General features: G+C 39.3%; 1 protein-coding gene across 1 annotated transcript in view; it reads left to right on the top strand.

The window, feature by feature from the left end:
• The window catches only part of bag6l (BCL2 associated athanogene 6, like), a 29,463-nt gene extending 13,152 nt beyond the window's left edge, over window positions 1-16,311 (top strand). Inside the window, 12 exon segments of the mRNA XM_042506462.1 lie at window positions 1,982-2,298; window positions 3,388-3,637; window positions 4,836-5,005; window positions 6,475-6,528; window positions 6,669-6,771; window positions 7,326-7,450; window positions 7,640-7,774; window positions 8,735-8,797; window positions 10,605-10,805; window positions 12,276-12,383; window positions 12,718-12,864; window positions 14,614-16,311. Coding sequence (XP_042362396.1) covers window positions 1,982-2,298; window positions 3,388-3,637; window positions 4,836-5,005; window positions 6,475-6,528; window positions 6,669-6,771; window positions 7,326-7,450; window positions 7,640-7,774; window positions 8,735-8,797; window positions 10,605-10,805; window positions 12,276-12,383; window positions 12,718-12,864; window positions 14,614-14,712 — 1,772 coding nt within the window. The 3' untranslated portion in view covers window positions 14,713-16,311.
• Window positions 16,312-16,609: the final 298 nt, after the last annotated feature.

The raw sequence follows: 16,609 nt of genomic DNA, 5'->3' as shown, positions 1-16,609 counted from the left end.
GAAATAAAATCTATGTGTGACGGTAGCTGACAACATGCAGGGGCTGCTAACTTTCCTGGGTTTTTTGTTTTGTGTTTTTTTTCTTCTGTGTGTGTCACAAGGCAGGTTCCCATTTACCCTCAAATTGCGCAAATTGCAATTGCAAACATAAAATACGCCAAACAGAAACACGTCAATTAAAAAAAAACTCCCATTTATGGCAAAAAAATGTTTAGGCTTGCATGAGGTTGTAAGCCATATTTGGCAAAACTGCAATGGAAACACTTTTTTATGTTTTCTGGTCACATGATGTTATGGCTATGTGCTTGTCAGTAGGAACTGGCTCCCTCATGATGCAGCAGGAGCTACAAGAGCTGTTATTGCATCACATAACTCTTCAGAGGTTCAGTGGATAATCTGGAAGTTTTGAATCCACAATTCCTCTGTGAAACCGTGGACTATCAGCTACCAGAAATCCCTCATACGCAGCCGCTCCCACGTATAAGGGGCTCACCTTTCCATTATGGCTCCATAACACGCTACGTGGTCTTGGATTGAAATAATGACGGCTAGTGCAGTGGCTGCAATAGAAATAAGGCTGCGAATGTTTTGTACATCCATCACCATGGTTTCTGGAATGTTATCACCAGAGGAGAAGTCACAGAACATCAGTCATTGGAAACACAGTAATCTTGCAATTGTCAGCCCACTCTTGAAATTCTGAGGTATTTTCAGATCTGTGATTGCATTACAGGCGGAGCTCTACTTTTTTTTCCCTCAGCAGCAGTTTGAGGAGTTGTGAGTCGCGGGGTTGATAATTAATCAGATCAGAGTTGATCAGATCATAGACGAGAGGAAATTGTTTTGTGAGTGAAAGCAAATTTTCAGACCCACCACAGTGGAAGTTAATATTTAGCTTTCGCTATGCCTGATGTTCTGCTGCTCCATCTGTGCCCAGAATACACCACATGCCGAGACTGCGGTGCAACAAATAACCGAAAGATATACATATTCCAACAGCACTATAATGAATGTTTCAGCTTCATAAATGGAAAATCAAAACATGGCGGCAGATGTTTAAATCATGCCATACTGCCAAAAATTGGTAAGGACTTTGTGGGAAAGCCTGTTAATAGTTCAACACAGATTTGTGATCCCAGCACCAAAATGAACCTTCAAACTCTTTTTTTTTATGATCAAATTTTCATTTAGTTTTGGGCAGAGTATAATAATAAATCATATGTACATTGCCGCATCTCATCTATATGTGCCCATATGTTTTACAATTTTTCGGGTATTGATATTCCAAAAGGAATACCCCAGCTGGCGTAGAATGACCTGTGATGTCTAAGTGATATAATTTAAATAAATAAATTATTTAAATAAATAAATAAATGCGTAAATAAATACAAATAATGGGGAAAAACAGAAATGAGTATGACAAAAAGATGAATGATTATGTAAAATATTCCATAATAGTTTCCCCTTATTTCCATATAGCATGACAGCTTGCTGAGACTTGAAACTTGCTTGAGTTGAGTTAATCCATCACAGTGACATTGGGTCATTATTTTTGTCTGTTACTTTACACTACAGTTATGTGGAAATGCAGATTTAAGTGCAGTTTGCCTCTTCGGCATTTCCACAAAATAATAACCAAACATTCACTGCAGTGCTTACTGAAATCAAGTGTCAGACTACTTATTTGTAGAGCTAAGCCAATAAATTGGTGGCAGTTTGTCAGTTTATACTAGTTTAATGTAGATACGTCACCATGGTGTATATGCTGGCCAGTAAGCAACAAGTTGTTGCACTACAGGCATGTCATACCAGGTTTAAGATCCTTCAGGAACAGCTTTTTCATTAGTTTATTCTCCAGAGAGCACTGACTAGTTATTTTTCTGAAAAATGTCCTGCTCAGTTGGTACTATATCTTTGTCACAAATCATAAAGATGATAATAAAGATGTAATTATTCTGTGCTGCTGTTGAAACTCCTCCAGGTGATCCCATGTCCACGTCCACTTCAACCAGCTCTCAGTCCTCCTTCTCTACCTCCTTCTCGTCTGATTCGTCCACCACGTCTCCTCCTCCTCCCTCTGCCAACACCTCCGGACAGACCTCCACCCACACCACCAACACTGCCTCCATAGGCCAGCCGGCAGAGGGCAGTCCTGAGGGAAACCTAGCCCAGCTGCTGGGCTCTCTGCTGGGAGGAGCAGCAGGACCAAGGGGGCCTGGCTCTGGACCAGCTCCCTCCATCACTGTGACGCTGCCGGGGGTGCCGGGCTTCTTCCAGGGCATGTCAGACTTCACACAGGTGAGTTTATATAGAGCTACAGAAAGTCACAAGGACCATAAAATGTTACTGTTGTTGCAACAATACAGAGAACTGTACTTAATTTATTCATTAATATAAAATTAATAATAATTAAAACTAAATTTAGAAATGTAATCAGGTTCTTACACAGCCACAAAATAATGAATCAGCGACACAAAGATGTGATAATTATAGCAAGCAAAATTTATTTATATAGTACCTATCACAGAACCAGTCACAGAGTGCTTCACAGACAAAATAAAACAGAATAAAAATAAATCAAAATGAAACCTAAATGAAATATACAGTGAGAGCAGTTAAAAACACAGGATTAAAACAGAAAACACTCCATGCTACCCAAATGCTTGTCCTAACAGGAATGCTTTTAACTGCTTTTAATAAAACTCCACAGAATCCAGAGATCTTAGCTAGCTGGGAGACTATTGCAAAGCTTAGGGGCTGCCAGCTGGAAGGAGCGATCTCCTGAGTCTTGAGATCCATCTGAGGAACACTGACACCCTGATCCACCCTGAGAGGAGGATCTAAGGGCTCGGCTTTATGTTCATCAGACTGGTTATAGGTTTCCTGCAGGTTTCCTTAAGTTTATTTCACTTCCTTTGTATATGCATTTAAGTCAATTAGATATATGTTGCCAATCAAATTAATGTGAATATAAAAAACTACCCTGAGAGAACAGATCGGAAGTGAGGATCAAAAGCTGTTAACGAAATCAGTTTGTCATTTTTACAGACTGTGAGCTTTAGATATACAGTAGCTAATAAAGTGCGATAAAACAGGAAAAATAAGCACAGTATTAATATTCCAATGAAAACTGTCTAGTTTCTGTTAACAAAAACAAAGGGAGCTCTACCTGCTACCTGCTGGGGTATTTTTTCAGCTAATTGCCATGTTTCTTTGCTGATTGGATTATTTAAAATCAAATGTGAAATGGGTTGGATGCAGCGTTTGAGTAGATATTTATTTACTTTTTACATTTATTTACGTTTTGACATTTAATGTCTCAAAATATGTGAACAGGGCAATGAACATGTCCAGCTTGTTGATAAAAAATGTGTTATTTCTATATAGCCACCTGCCAGTGGTCCCATTGCCCCAGTCCCCCCTCAGTCCACGGGTCCTGCCCCCCCTCAGGCAGGCAGCAGTGCAGGTGGAGACTCTCTGAGCCCAGAGCTGTTCACTGGCATTGTGCAGGGAGTGCTGTCCACCATGATGAGCTCTCTGGGGTCACAGCAGGGCAATGGAGAGAGCATCGCCCAGTTCATCCAGAGACTGTCCCAGACCAGAAACCTGTTCACTCCTGGCTCTGGAGATGCTGTGGGTGAGTAACAACACAGGAGAGTAAATGTAAGCAGCTTTTAGTCGACATTTACCTCAGAGTCACTGTTTTTCTTCAAATCCAAAGCGCTGGAATCCGGACAAAACACTGAAAACATAATCAACATCCCAATATGCTCTGAAGGGCCATCCACACCAAGAACAGTAACTATAACTATAAAAAGATAGTTTTAAAAATTGTTCCAACTCAAGTGGATGGCAGAGTATACATTACAAAAATAACGACAATGAAAGTGGAGAGCAGTTTCGTTTGGCTCACTCCAAGAATGATTTCAAGAGCAATAGAAATACTAACAGCAATTCTTAACATCTGGTTTGGACCACAGAATGTCTGTTTTTATGTTGAAAAATATGTATGAAGCTGTGAAATATTTTGCTATTTGGTTTTCTTTTTGTTTTTCTTCCTGTGAGTTTAGTCATCAATAATTGATTAGTCTCCCTGACTAAGCAGATTCTGGCCAGTAGATGGAGCTGCTGACTGCTATCAGGAGAAGAAAATAAAAGAAAAAATATCACCTTTATATGATGATTTATAGGCTTCATAATGTTTGGGTGTCGTCCGTACATTTTAGAGACATTTTTCTACAAAATGAAGTTTCAGGATTGTTTACATTATTGGCTTCTTAACTGCAGCTGATCTCTTACTCACAGGATTTAGGAACAACCTTTTATGTGGTATAATCACTCAGTCTCGACTATTAACAGCTATATTAGCTTTTTTTTTTTGTTTTTCCTTGAAACATGTGGCCAAATGGTCTCTGGCACTGATGCAGTCTCTGACATTGGTTTTTTCTTTGCTGATGTCCTCTTTTACCATCGCTACAATGTCAGCTAACTCAGGCTACCAAAGTATGAATGAAACTTTTCTTCAAAAGACGTGAATTTGGTGATCCCATATCCTTCTAGTTTTCTGTTTGTTTCTCCCCAGCCTCCTCGCAGTGTACAGCGGTCATCAACATCCATTTTTTTAGAGTGCATACTGCGTGCTCTGTGCTGCTGTTTACAGAACATTATCGTTCAACAGTGTGGATGTTCACATCATTACGGTTGTAGTAATAGTTATAGTGCTTGGTGTGGATGGCCCACATGTGAAGAATACATTCTGAATTAATTTTACCGTACCCAACCTTTTTGTGCTGATTGTTATTGGCAGACTGATAACCTGTCTGTCATCCTGGCAGGGTTCTTTGGTGACCTGCTGTCCCTGGTGTGTCAGAGCTTCTCCATGGTGGACATGGTGCTGCTGCTCCATGGGAACGCCCAGCCTCTGAGCCGCATCCAGCCCCAGCTCACTGAATTCTTCACTGAACACTACCTCCAGGGCAGAGAGCCCACTGAAGCTAACATAGCTGTAAGTACTGGAGAGAGAGTCCCTCACTGTTTGATCACACAGTAAGCTACTTGATTTGTTGCTTAATTCAACTCAACTCAACTCAGCTTTATTTATAAAGCATTTTAAAAACAACCACAGCCGAAACAAATTGCTGTCTATAAATAGACAAAACAATGCAGACATAAAACAATTAAAAAATTTGTCCATAATGCTAAAATCCCAACGCCAAAAAAGTTGAGACGCTGTGTAAATTCAATGATTTGTTAATCCTTTTCAACTTATAATCAATTTTACACAGCCATTTGTTTAAACTGATAAACTTTATTGTTTTTGTAAATATATACTTATTCTGGATGCTGATGTCTTCAACACATTTCAAAACAGTTGGGACAGGGACATGTTTACCTCTGTATGACATCATCTTTTCACACTCAGTGAAGTGTTTGGGTATTGAGGACACTAATTGTTGAAGTTTCGAAAGTGAAAGTCTGGGATCCTTGTCATATTTTGAGCTTCATAATGCACCACACATGTTCAACGGGAGATGGGTCTAGTAAGCTGCACTCTTTTACTACGAAGCCACGCTGTTTGAGCACATGCAGAATGTGTCTCATTGTCTCACTAGAATAAGCAGGGATCTCAATGAAAAAAGATGTCTTCTGGTTGGCAGCAAATGTTGCTCCAAAACCTGTGTGTACCTTAGCCCACATAGTAATATGCTTTAAACAATCAAGTTCCATCGAAGCTGATGGACATTCAGTATTGTTTTTCAGCTTTGCCCCTTGCTTGCAGAGATTTCTGGGCATTCTCCAAATATTTTGGTGCTGTTATGGTTTGTAGATGGTGAAACCCCTAAATTCTTTGCAATTGTGCTTTGAGACACATTTTTAAACAGTTTTAAACTCAAAACTTAGAATTTTGCACACACGTTTTTTCACAAAGTGGTTAACCCATAATCGTCCAAACAACTGTGCTTTTGGATGTCCCTTTCATGCCCAATCATGGTTCTGTCATCTGTTCCAAATGAACCTGTTTAACTGTGAAACGTTTCAGGTGTTTGTTTTTTTTAATTCCACAACTTGCCCAGTCTGTTGTGTTTCCTGTCCCAACTTTTTTGTAATGTTTCTCAGACATCAAATTCAGAATGTGCATATATTTACAACAAACAAAGTGTATGAGTTTCAAAATTAAATATCTTGTCTTTGTACTCTATTCTGTTTAATTTAGGTCAAAAAGGATTCACAAATCATTGCATTCTGTTTTTTAACCCCTTTTGGGGCCGGGGTAGTATATAACAGTGGTTAGGACACGAGAAATCACATACATTTGATAAGCTTTTGGCAAACAGTTTTGTCAAGTTTTATTATGCTGTGTTTCATCCTGTGTTTGTTGAATGTCCACATATGAGCAAAATTTTTCAGGTCAGATGGTGACAGTATTGTGTGCTGTATGAACCAGTTGATTTGACACATTGTCATCTCTGCCAGACAGCAGCCGAGGACCTCATTAACGGACTGGAGGACTACATCGCTGAGAGCTTTGTAAGGATAACCTCTCTCACACACAAACCTTATCTAATGTACTGTGCTGAGTATGTAGTGGTGGACATAAGTGGTCTGTGTGTGTGTGTTGTGTGTTGTGTGTTGTGTGTTGTGTGTTGTGTGTTGTGTGTTGTGTCTAGGCCACAGTGACAGTGCGTGAGGGAGTGGACATCGTTCAGACCAACGTGTCTTTCCTCAGACAGCAGTTCACACAGATGGCCACACATATCCTGCACCCCAACGGTAAGTTCAATCAGCAGCTTGTCAACCCAAACCACGTGAGTTTGTCAGTTAGCTATACCCCTTTCACACCAAAATTAGCACATGAATGCGGGTTTTTCAAACATAAGTAAACCCTCTAAATATAGGCAATAGGCTACATTCCCACTGCCAGTGAACACACCATCACAGCACATGAGTCTGTCTTTCTATCAGCTGGCGTGTGTGCGTGGGTTGTTTTGTGTCCGTGTAACGTCACAGACAGGCCGGAGAACAGGTAAACAGTAGAAGGCAACAGGAACAGAGGTCTCTGGAAACTTTCAGGGGTTTCTTCTCTTTATATATCTCTGACTTATTTAGTCTCTCTTTCAAACTCGGTGCAGACTAAATAGGAATAATGTCTTAGCTGCTTTGGAGGAGATGGAGGTTAATTAGTGACGGCACCTCACTACATCTCTCTCATTGATGTTAATGTGTAAACTCCATCTCCTGCAGACCCCAAACATGTTAGGATCACCTTCAGTGTAAAATGAGGAGATGTGAGTGGTTTCCTGTTCTTTGGGTTTTTCTTCTCACAGAGCACACATTTGGCCCCCGTCTGCTGCTGCTGTGCACTCAGGGCCTGTTTGAGTGCCTGGCTCTGAACCTGTACTGCCTCGGAGGAGAACAGAGATCTCTCACTGCAGTCATCAACCACCGCATTGTTAGTACACAGCTTTTACAACCACAGCATCATGCTTTACTCATGCAATACCAGTCAGCAGCTGTATGTCACTGTTAATGTTACTGTATGTGTGTGTGTGTGTGTGTGTGTGTGTGTGTGTGTGTGTGTGTGTGCGCGTGTGTGTGCGTGTGTGTGCGTGCGCGCACGTGCGCATGCTCGTGTGTGTAGAGGAGGATGTCTGCTGAAGTCAATCCCAGTCTGGTCAACTGGCTGACCAGTATGATGTCTATGAGGCTGCATGTCATTCTGGAACACAACCCAGTTACTGAGGACCAAATCCAGCACTACATAATCTACACACAGGTAACACATGGAACCAATAGTGTATCCAACAACAGCTGCTGCAGCTGGACACACTGCATAAAGTAGCTCCAGCTGCCTGTTAAACCACAGCATCTGATGTCGATATTGTTTTATACAAGTAACACAAACAGGACAGGGTCAGTCATTTGTGAATGAAATGTTCCTTCACTTGTTAAAAAAATAGAAAAAAAAGAAGTATGATTAAAGATTGTTTGAAAATTAGGATCTAATTTGGATCTAATGGATTAACCCTTTGAAATTGGTTTGATTATATTCAAAAACATGGGTAGAAGACTACGGGCAACTTAAAAAGACATGACACAAAAATTAGCACAAAAAACAGAAGTTATAAGAAAGAACAAAAGTTATAAGAAAATTACCTGAAAATATGCCAAAAAAGTAAACAAAATGTCCAAAAATGTGCTAAAAAAATATCATATATAAATGTATTATATTTTTCTTGTGATGTAATTTTAAATATGAAATTAATATAATTAGAAATATAGTTTTCTGGACATGTTGTCTGAATTTCTTTGGATAATTCTGTAAAAATCCCATCCCCTCTTTTTAAAAAGTAAGTAGAAGGCAATATTCTTGTCACCTTTTACTAAATTTTTGCAATTTCGGGGACATTTCTGACAGAGTTGGACATTTTCCCTATTTTTTGGAAAGAAATCCAACCAACTCGCTCAGTTTTCAAAGGGTCAAAAAGCTTGTGAAAGGCATTGAAGTGCAGGACAAGAAAACTGATATTGATCCAGGTTTCAAAGGTTCAAGGTATGATCAGAAGTATCAAAATTAATTTGCACACAACTAAATACTGTAATATACAGTACTCTATAACTGTGCCCTGCTCGAACAACACTTCAACTCAGTATAAACCTAATGTTTAAATATTTCAGCCTAGTTTCAGCTAAAACTTTCAAATGAATATCTCAAAACTGCCATGTGTCATCTCAGGATCAGCTGAGCCAGAGGACAGAGGCTGAGGGGGAGCAGCCAGCAGAGAGTCTGAATGTGGAGGTGAGTTTGTTTCACTCTCATTTTTCTTTGAAGAGTTGGATTATCTGCCAGTCAGTGCTCTTCTTTAAGTATCAGTGTGGTGGAATTGTACATTTTTGGTTATCATCAACCAACCAAATTCGCTGACCCAAACCACCAATGTGTTTGTCCATATCTCAGCACTTTGTGACCTCCCTAAAGCCCATTGCTCCTACTGAATATTTAAATCCTTAAAATTGTCTCACAAACACAGACTATAGCTTCTTTTCTTAAAAAAAGCTCTGTAATTTCTTAAAACAGTTTCTAGTTTCTGTCAAGCGTTGTTCAAACAGTGCGTTTCTCGGGTATTGTTTTCAGTTATGTTGTTTCAGAGAAAACAAGAAAATTTTGAGATATTGTATTTTACGGCATTGGCTTAAAGCATCAAGATGTTATTTAAAAGCCATATCTCCCAGCCCTACTCAGAATTTAAAAATGTCATTTGCATAACAAATAATCAAAACAAAAGATTGAAAATTAATAATTGTGAACACATGCTAAAATGTGTTTGGACTATCACAGTGGTTAAGACCATGTAACCCAAATTGAACCCTTCTCGCTCTGTTAGATTAAGCAGCACTGACGACAACCAGTTTGAGTCATCATGTTCTTTACCAGTGTCATCACAATGCTGGGATTTCGGACTTTTATATAGTACACTATAATATATCAATATTCAATATATTTTAATAACCATGGGGAAAGTTGAGAGCATAAGATTTAAAAATGTGTACTTAAAATACATATATCTAATATAATATAAGTCTGTAACATTTACATGCCCCATTAAGTGGAGCTATAGTTACAGCTCAAACAGGTTATTGAACTACTGTGACTTAATGTGACTGTGTTATTGATGAAGTCTGTCCGACTCCTCCACAGCAAGTGGAGATGTGCCCTCTTTCAGCTATTTGCTATAAGCCTATATTATTTATTCAGTCTATGATATAGACCATATCACAATAACAACTGTTTATTTATAATAACCTAGGGGTAAAAAACCGCCACGTCATGTACATATAATCAAACAGCGCTAAGTAAACTCTGCCTACATTGATTAGTTTGAAGCCACCTAAAAAGAATCAACATTAGTTTAAGTGTAGCCTACGCTACATCTAGAATATTTTCACTGCTTTACTCCACTGAACAGAGGAGCTGCTGCTCTGCTGCTGCCTCCATCAGCTGTTGTAGAAGGTAAAGAGGAGACAAGATTCAAATATATTGTACACTTACACTGATTATGATTTTTTTTTTAGGTGGCTAAAATATGTTTTGCTGCGGCTCCGTCCACAGCAGGACATCACTTAGATTCTGTGCCCTTGTTGTGGGGCTGTACTATATTTATCAGAGGCGGGGGGTGGCTGGGTGTGACTTTTTTGTTTAAAACAAATATAATGTTGTATGTCCCAAACCTAAGCCAAAATTAAAAACACAAGTCCCTTTTCAGTGCTTAAATTATTTTTAAATGCCTTACCCATTTTGCAGCACCCCTTCACCCCTCGTAAGTGACAAACAGTCCCTATTCCTAACCACCGAGCTTCAGTTCCAGTGGAATTATCTGGGTGTGTTAGTCCGATTTTGAGAAATTCAAGTGATTTCAGTTGAACTAACACATTTGCTGTATGAAAGAGCACAACTGGCACAGATGTGTCCATGCTGCAGAAATCCATGTTGAAACCATTTCAGAATCAATGTGTATGAATAAAAAGATATTTTTGAGGACACTATTGTGTATGTGCTGCACTAGAGATGTGAGTTAGTGTAACAGGACTGACTGGCTCTCTGTCAGATGGAGGAGAGTTTGTCTCCGGCTCCAGCCACCACAGCAGAGGAGGCCATGGCTTCATCAGGGGACGGCGGTGAGAGGGAAGCGTCTCATGGAGAGAACACTGCCTCATCAGGGGACACTCAGTGCCCTGCTGCTGGGGCCCTGAAAGGACGGGAGGGCGCGGCCCCTGAGGTGGAGCCATGGGCAGCAGCAGTTCCACCAGTAAGGACTGGGGTTCTCCCAGGATTATATGAAAATGTAGGGCTGTTCAGTCACTGGAACCAAAAATGGTGACCATCAGACCCTGTCCTCCTCTGTTCTTGCACAGGTGTAGGTTTGCAAAGAAGCATTTACAAGCTCAAAAGTGTTGATGTAATATAATCCTAAAATAGGCCTTTTAACTGCTGTTTGGTTTTCTTTTTGTTTTTCTTCCTGTGAGTTTAGTCATCAATAATTGATTAGTCTCCCTGACTCTGTAATCAAACAGACAGAGCTTCCTGCTGGCAGTTTAGATCAGTGCTGAAGGTGGCAAGATACTGTAGGCCGTGGCTAAGGGACTGTTTTTTATTAATTAGAGGAGGGGTTGGCTAGGGTGTAATGTCTTACTCCTTTTTTCTTTCTTTTTTTTCTTTTTTAATAACAAAAAATCAACCCTTCCCAAAGCTCCAAATATTTCCTTGAGCTACCTGAGTGACTTGACTTTCATATCAAATATATGACCCTCTCTCTACCATGAATTTGTTGTTAAATTTTGAAAACTGACAAAGTTGAAACTTGAAGATGAAATTCTGGAGTTTAAAAAGAGCCTCTGTTTTTTGCTTTTTTTGTGCAATAACAAACAGCCCCCAAATAGAAATAATCAAAAAGCACCACAATGCGACAGCCAGATTGAGATTTTCAGTGGTAAAATTTCAGCCATAGTCCTACTGTCTCACTGATGCAATCGACAGTCAGTCACAAAAAAAAAACTTCAACTGATACAAATCCCTTTTGCAGGATGTGTTCTGAAAAACAAACACATCGTATGGCATTTCCTGAGAAGTGTGCATGGCTTAGATAAGCACTTAACCCATTGAAACCTGGCTTGATTTCTTTCAAAAACATGAAATAAAAGCATTGAGCAACATAACAAGAAATTACCCAAAAAAATAGCAAGAAATGGTTAGAAAGTGACAAGAAAATTATATGAAGTTAATTTTAAAAAAGAAAAGTAAAAGAACAAAAACAAAAAATTACCCGAAAAAGTAGTGCTGAAAATAAAGTAATAAACATAAATGATTTTTTTTCTGTAACCTAATTTTAAATACATAATTATCCTCATTATTTATATAGTTTTCTTGATATTTTTTCTTAGTTATATGATTTCCCCTTTTAGCTTTCAGCTAAGTTTTTTTTTTTGTCACCTTTTACAATTTTTATTTTAAATTTGAGGAATTTTTCATATCAAGTTGATGATTACCTTTTTGTCCATGTTTTTGAAAAAAATGAAGCAAATTTTCTCAGGTGTCAGAGGTTTAAATGCTTGTGGAAGGCGTCTGAACGCAGCTTAAGAAGACTGTTGCTGATGTTAATTGCCTTGATGTTAGATGGTGCTATAGAGGCTTCCATGCCCATATTGTCAATGATCTGCAAATGTGACCACAGTGCATCTCAGGTCATTGGATTGTAACTGTATCATTATGTGTTGGTCAGGAATGGGTCCCCATCATCAGACATGACATGCTGTCTCAGAGGAAGATCAAAGCCCAGCCGCCGCTGTCTGACGCCTACCTGCATGGTATGCCTGCCAAGAGGAGAAAGGTGAGCTCTGCGGTGGATCAGTGTTTACTGTTGGTTCTGTGGGAAATTACCAGCCTTGTTTTGTCAAAATCCTGTCCTCATTGTTGTCATGCTTGAGCCTGTTTCTAACACTGAAGAAATTTGATGAATTGTTGAAAATAGCTTGCTAGCTAACAGAACAGAGTTGTTGGAAGATGGCACCATGCTAACTGTTTCCCCCTGCTTCCAGTCTTTGTGCTAAGCTAGGCTCAGAAACATCCAGGACATGTCTTTGTCCTGGACATGTAGAGAGGACCAAATGTTCCTTTAAGAATGTCTGCCTGCAGGAAGGTAACTGTAGCATTTTTATCTTTAGACAACCCAGTGTGAAGGACCACACCTGTCCCTGTCAGACGCAGTGAGCCGAGCTGCTCGAGCTGCAGGAGCTCTGCCTGTCACCACTCCTAACAGCCTGCAGGGGGAGCTGGAGAGGCAGGAGTTGCAGGAAGCATACACCAAACAGGTAATGCAATGCACTTAAACTTATCTTCCTCAGTAGGCAGGTTTCCATTAACCCTCAAATTGCACAAATTAAAATTGCGAATATATAGTACTCGTTTATAAACTTCATTTATACCACCATTCCACCATTTATAGCAAAAAGGCTTTTACACTAATATGAAGTGGTTACTATCACTTCCCAGAAATCCTTCATACACGGCCGCTCCCATTTTTAAGGGTCTTGCCTTTCCATTATCACTTGCATAACACACCTTTGTGTCCCTGGATTGGAAATAATGACAGCTAGTGCGGTGGCTGCAATAGAAAGAAACTAATGTTTTGAACATCCATCATCATGCTTCTTGGAATGATATATATCGCCAGAGGAGATGTCGCATAACATCACTCAGTGGAAACACTGTCATCTTGGAATTGTGTTTCATCGACATTTCAAAAAAATCTCTAAAGTTTTGTGCAAATCTGTCATGGAAACCCGCCTAGTGTGTTACAGCTTCAGACTCAGGTGAAGGATTGATTGATGATCTGAGTTATGCTGATAAGACTGCATGAATATTTTTAAACAAAGGCAACATGGAGAGTGGAATCCATGATCAGCAGCATGGCGCCATGGCTGCATACAGGTTGCACATCACTTTAGTACAACTGCAGTTTTAAAAAATGTGGGATATTGTGTAAAACAAAATTCTCTTTTACATCTGTACAGTCAAGAGTCAAGACTTGATCATTAGCCTATTCAACAGTAAACATGTCTTAATGTTCAGTAGTTTGAATTGAAGGTTTTGTTTCTTCAGATTCATTTCAAGCCATCTTTAAAGAACTGAAATACCTGGTTTAATTTTATTTATAAAGCACATTATCACAAATCACATTTTGCCTCAGAGGCCTTTACAGCATACAACATCCCTATGTCCGTAAACCCTCACAGTGACTAAGGAAAAACTCCTCATACCAAAAAAACCTTTGACGGGGAAAAAAGGATAGAAACCTCAGGAAGAGCGACTGCGGAGGGATACCTCATGTTACAAAACGATACATAAGAAAGAGAGAGACAGATGCACAGCAACAACACTAATAACTATAACAATAGCAATAGGAATGTCACTATTAATACATCTAGTTTATGAAAGTATATATGTTACATGCATTTATTATACGTTATATATGTGACAAATAATAATGAATAATTCTATGTGTAATAATAGTGGAGGTATAACTAATAACAGTGGCAGTAGTAGTCAGTATCGGGCAAAACCATGACACCAGCACCACTACAACACACAATCCAGGCAACTCGCGATCTGGAAATTCTGTGAGATAAGGGAGCACAAAGAAGCCTGAGATGCCAAGTTACTGATATGCAGTAATAGAACATGAATGTTTGCAGATGGAGAGAGAAAGAGGAGCTCAGGTTATTATAGGAAGTCCCCTGGCAGACTAGGTGTATATCAGCATGATGAGGGGCTGGCTCAAGGCAAGCTTGGCTCAAGGCAAGCCTGAGCCAGCTTTATCAAAGAGGAAAATCTTCAGTCTACTTTTAAATGTGGAGATGCCTCTTAGACCAAAACTGGAAGATGGTTCCACAGAAGAGGAGCCTGATAGCTGAAGCTAGACATTTGTCGCATCAACAGGCAAATAAAACACATGTAGTTCTTCACAGATAAAGAACAGAAAGCTGGAATCAAGATACTTGACTCAACTAGTGTGAATATATAGCGGTAACCTGCTGTCTCTTCATCTGTCTGCCTGCCAGGTAAAGAGTGACATCAAAGACCGAGTGAGAGACGATCCAGACTACAACGCCCAGAGATTCCCCAACACACACCAAGCTTTCTCTATAGAAGACTCATAATCATCCTCAGCCCTGTGCCACAACCGATCTGTACACACTACTTGCAGCACAGAACTCTGCTTCATATAGTGCCGTAACATCCCATAGTAAACATGACAGCTGCTGACTTCATTGAATAATTGGTCTTTTCCTGCTTCACAGTGTGACATCAACTGCTGGGGTTATGGAGACTGTAGACCCTCCATGGCACATGCTCTGTCACCTCCTGCTCAAACATTCCCTTTGGAGAGCTCTGATGGAATCAGTTAGTGAAGCTTCAGAGTGCCAAACACTGAATATAAGAGCAGATGATCTGATGGCAACAGGTCAGTGCAGAAAGGGACGGGGTCACAGGGAGAGAGGGCCACTTTAACACTTTAAGGGAAGAAAGAATTGACAATTGAGAAAAAAGGTGATACTATGAGAATAAAGTTGTGATATTATAAGAAAAGTCAGAATACTTATCATAAAATTATGATAAACGTGAATTTTACTAAATAAAGTCAAAGTAGTATAAGAAGGAAGTCCTACATATTATGAGAAAATACTAATTGTCAGTGGTAGGAAACAGTGATGCTGTCAAAACTCAGTCTTTTGCTATTTAAATAGTAGCTGTTACGTTTGTATATTGACTGTCTGAAAATTTAAAAACATGTTGTAATCTACCCAATATAATCAAATGAACATTGGTGTTCTTTGCAGCCTTTTCTTGAAATATTCTCATATTATGACTTTTTCACAAAAATATGGCTTTATCTTATTTCACAAATACTTTTTTTCTCCAAGTATTATGTGTCTATCCTCAAAATGTCTGATTTTCGATTCCTAACAGTGGCCCTGATGCTCTATCATACAGAGCACTTCTATCTTATGCTACAAATGGCGTTGCATTATATATCTGTACAAGGTGAAAGTGTAAATGAGTGCAAATTGTATATAGTAAATGGACATTGATGTCATAGAGCTTTGTCAGTGTCAGTCAGGTAAGTAGTGTTGCTTACCTTGGCGTCAGATTTTTATTTTTTAGCGTCATGACTTTAGATGGTTCCTGTTTGTATTTAAGGGCATTATCTTTCTCACTGACACTGGTGTCTACTTCAGCCATGTGTAGAGCTGCAGTAGAATACTGAGCCACGGACTGATCAGGCCATGCAGCTGCTGGTAAAAGTGTGTCATGTCTGTCTGAAGCAGTCAGTAGAGGTGTGTCAAACTGTGATGGTTACTCTGTGCTTGCTTGCTTAACATCACTGACATAAATTCCCTACTAAATAAATGTTTCTAAATTGCTTTATTTACACGGAATCTTAAGTTTAAAGTTACACTTAAGACCAGTGGTACTCAACTTACGGCCCACGGGCCAAATCTGGCCCCTAATATTGTCCTAGGTGGTGGTCCCCCTGACCATTTTGTAATTTACAATAAAAATGATGTGATTCACAGTGGGAATTGAATTATAGATAAAGTGCCAGAGTGCAAAAAACAGCATCAAAATAGAGCTTGTTGATGAAGAAAATGTGGAGGATCCTTTACAACCTAGAATTCCTTGAAACATCCTCAAAATCCTAGAATGTCCTAAAAACCCTACAAATGTCCTAAAATCCTTGAAAAGTCCTAAAATCGTACACATGTACTAAAATTCTAGAAATGCCCTAAAAGCTTAAAACGTCCTAAATTCTGAGAAATGTCGTAAAATCCGCGAAATGTTCTAAAATCATAAAATATCCTAAAATCTGACTATTGTCCTTAAATCATCGTCCTTAGAACATCCTAAAATTCTAGAAATGTCCTAAAATCCTAAAATGTCCTAAATTCTGAGAAATTTCCTAAATTCTGAGAAATGTCCTAAAATCAACAAAACATCCTAAAATCCTAGAAATGTCATAAAATCCTAGAAGCATGTTTGGGGCTGCTGCAGCTG

The sequence above is a fragment of the Plectropomus leopardus genome, chromosome 18, assembly GCF_008729295.1.
Source record: "Plectropomus leopardus isolate mb chromosome 18, YSFRI_Pleo_2.0, whole genome shotgun sequence".
Taxonomy (NCBI): Eukaryota; Metazoa; Chordata; class Actinopteri; order Perciformes; family Serranidae; genus Plectropomus; species Plectropomus leopardus.
This window is presented reverse-complemented; position numbering and strand designations above follow the sequence as displayed.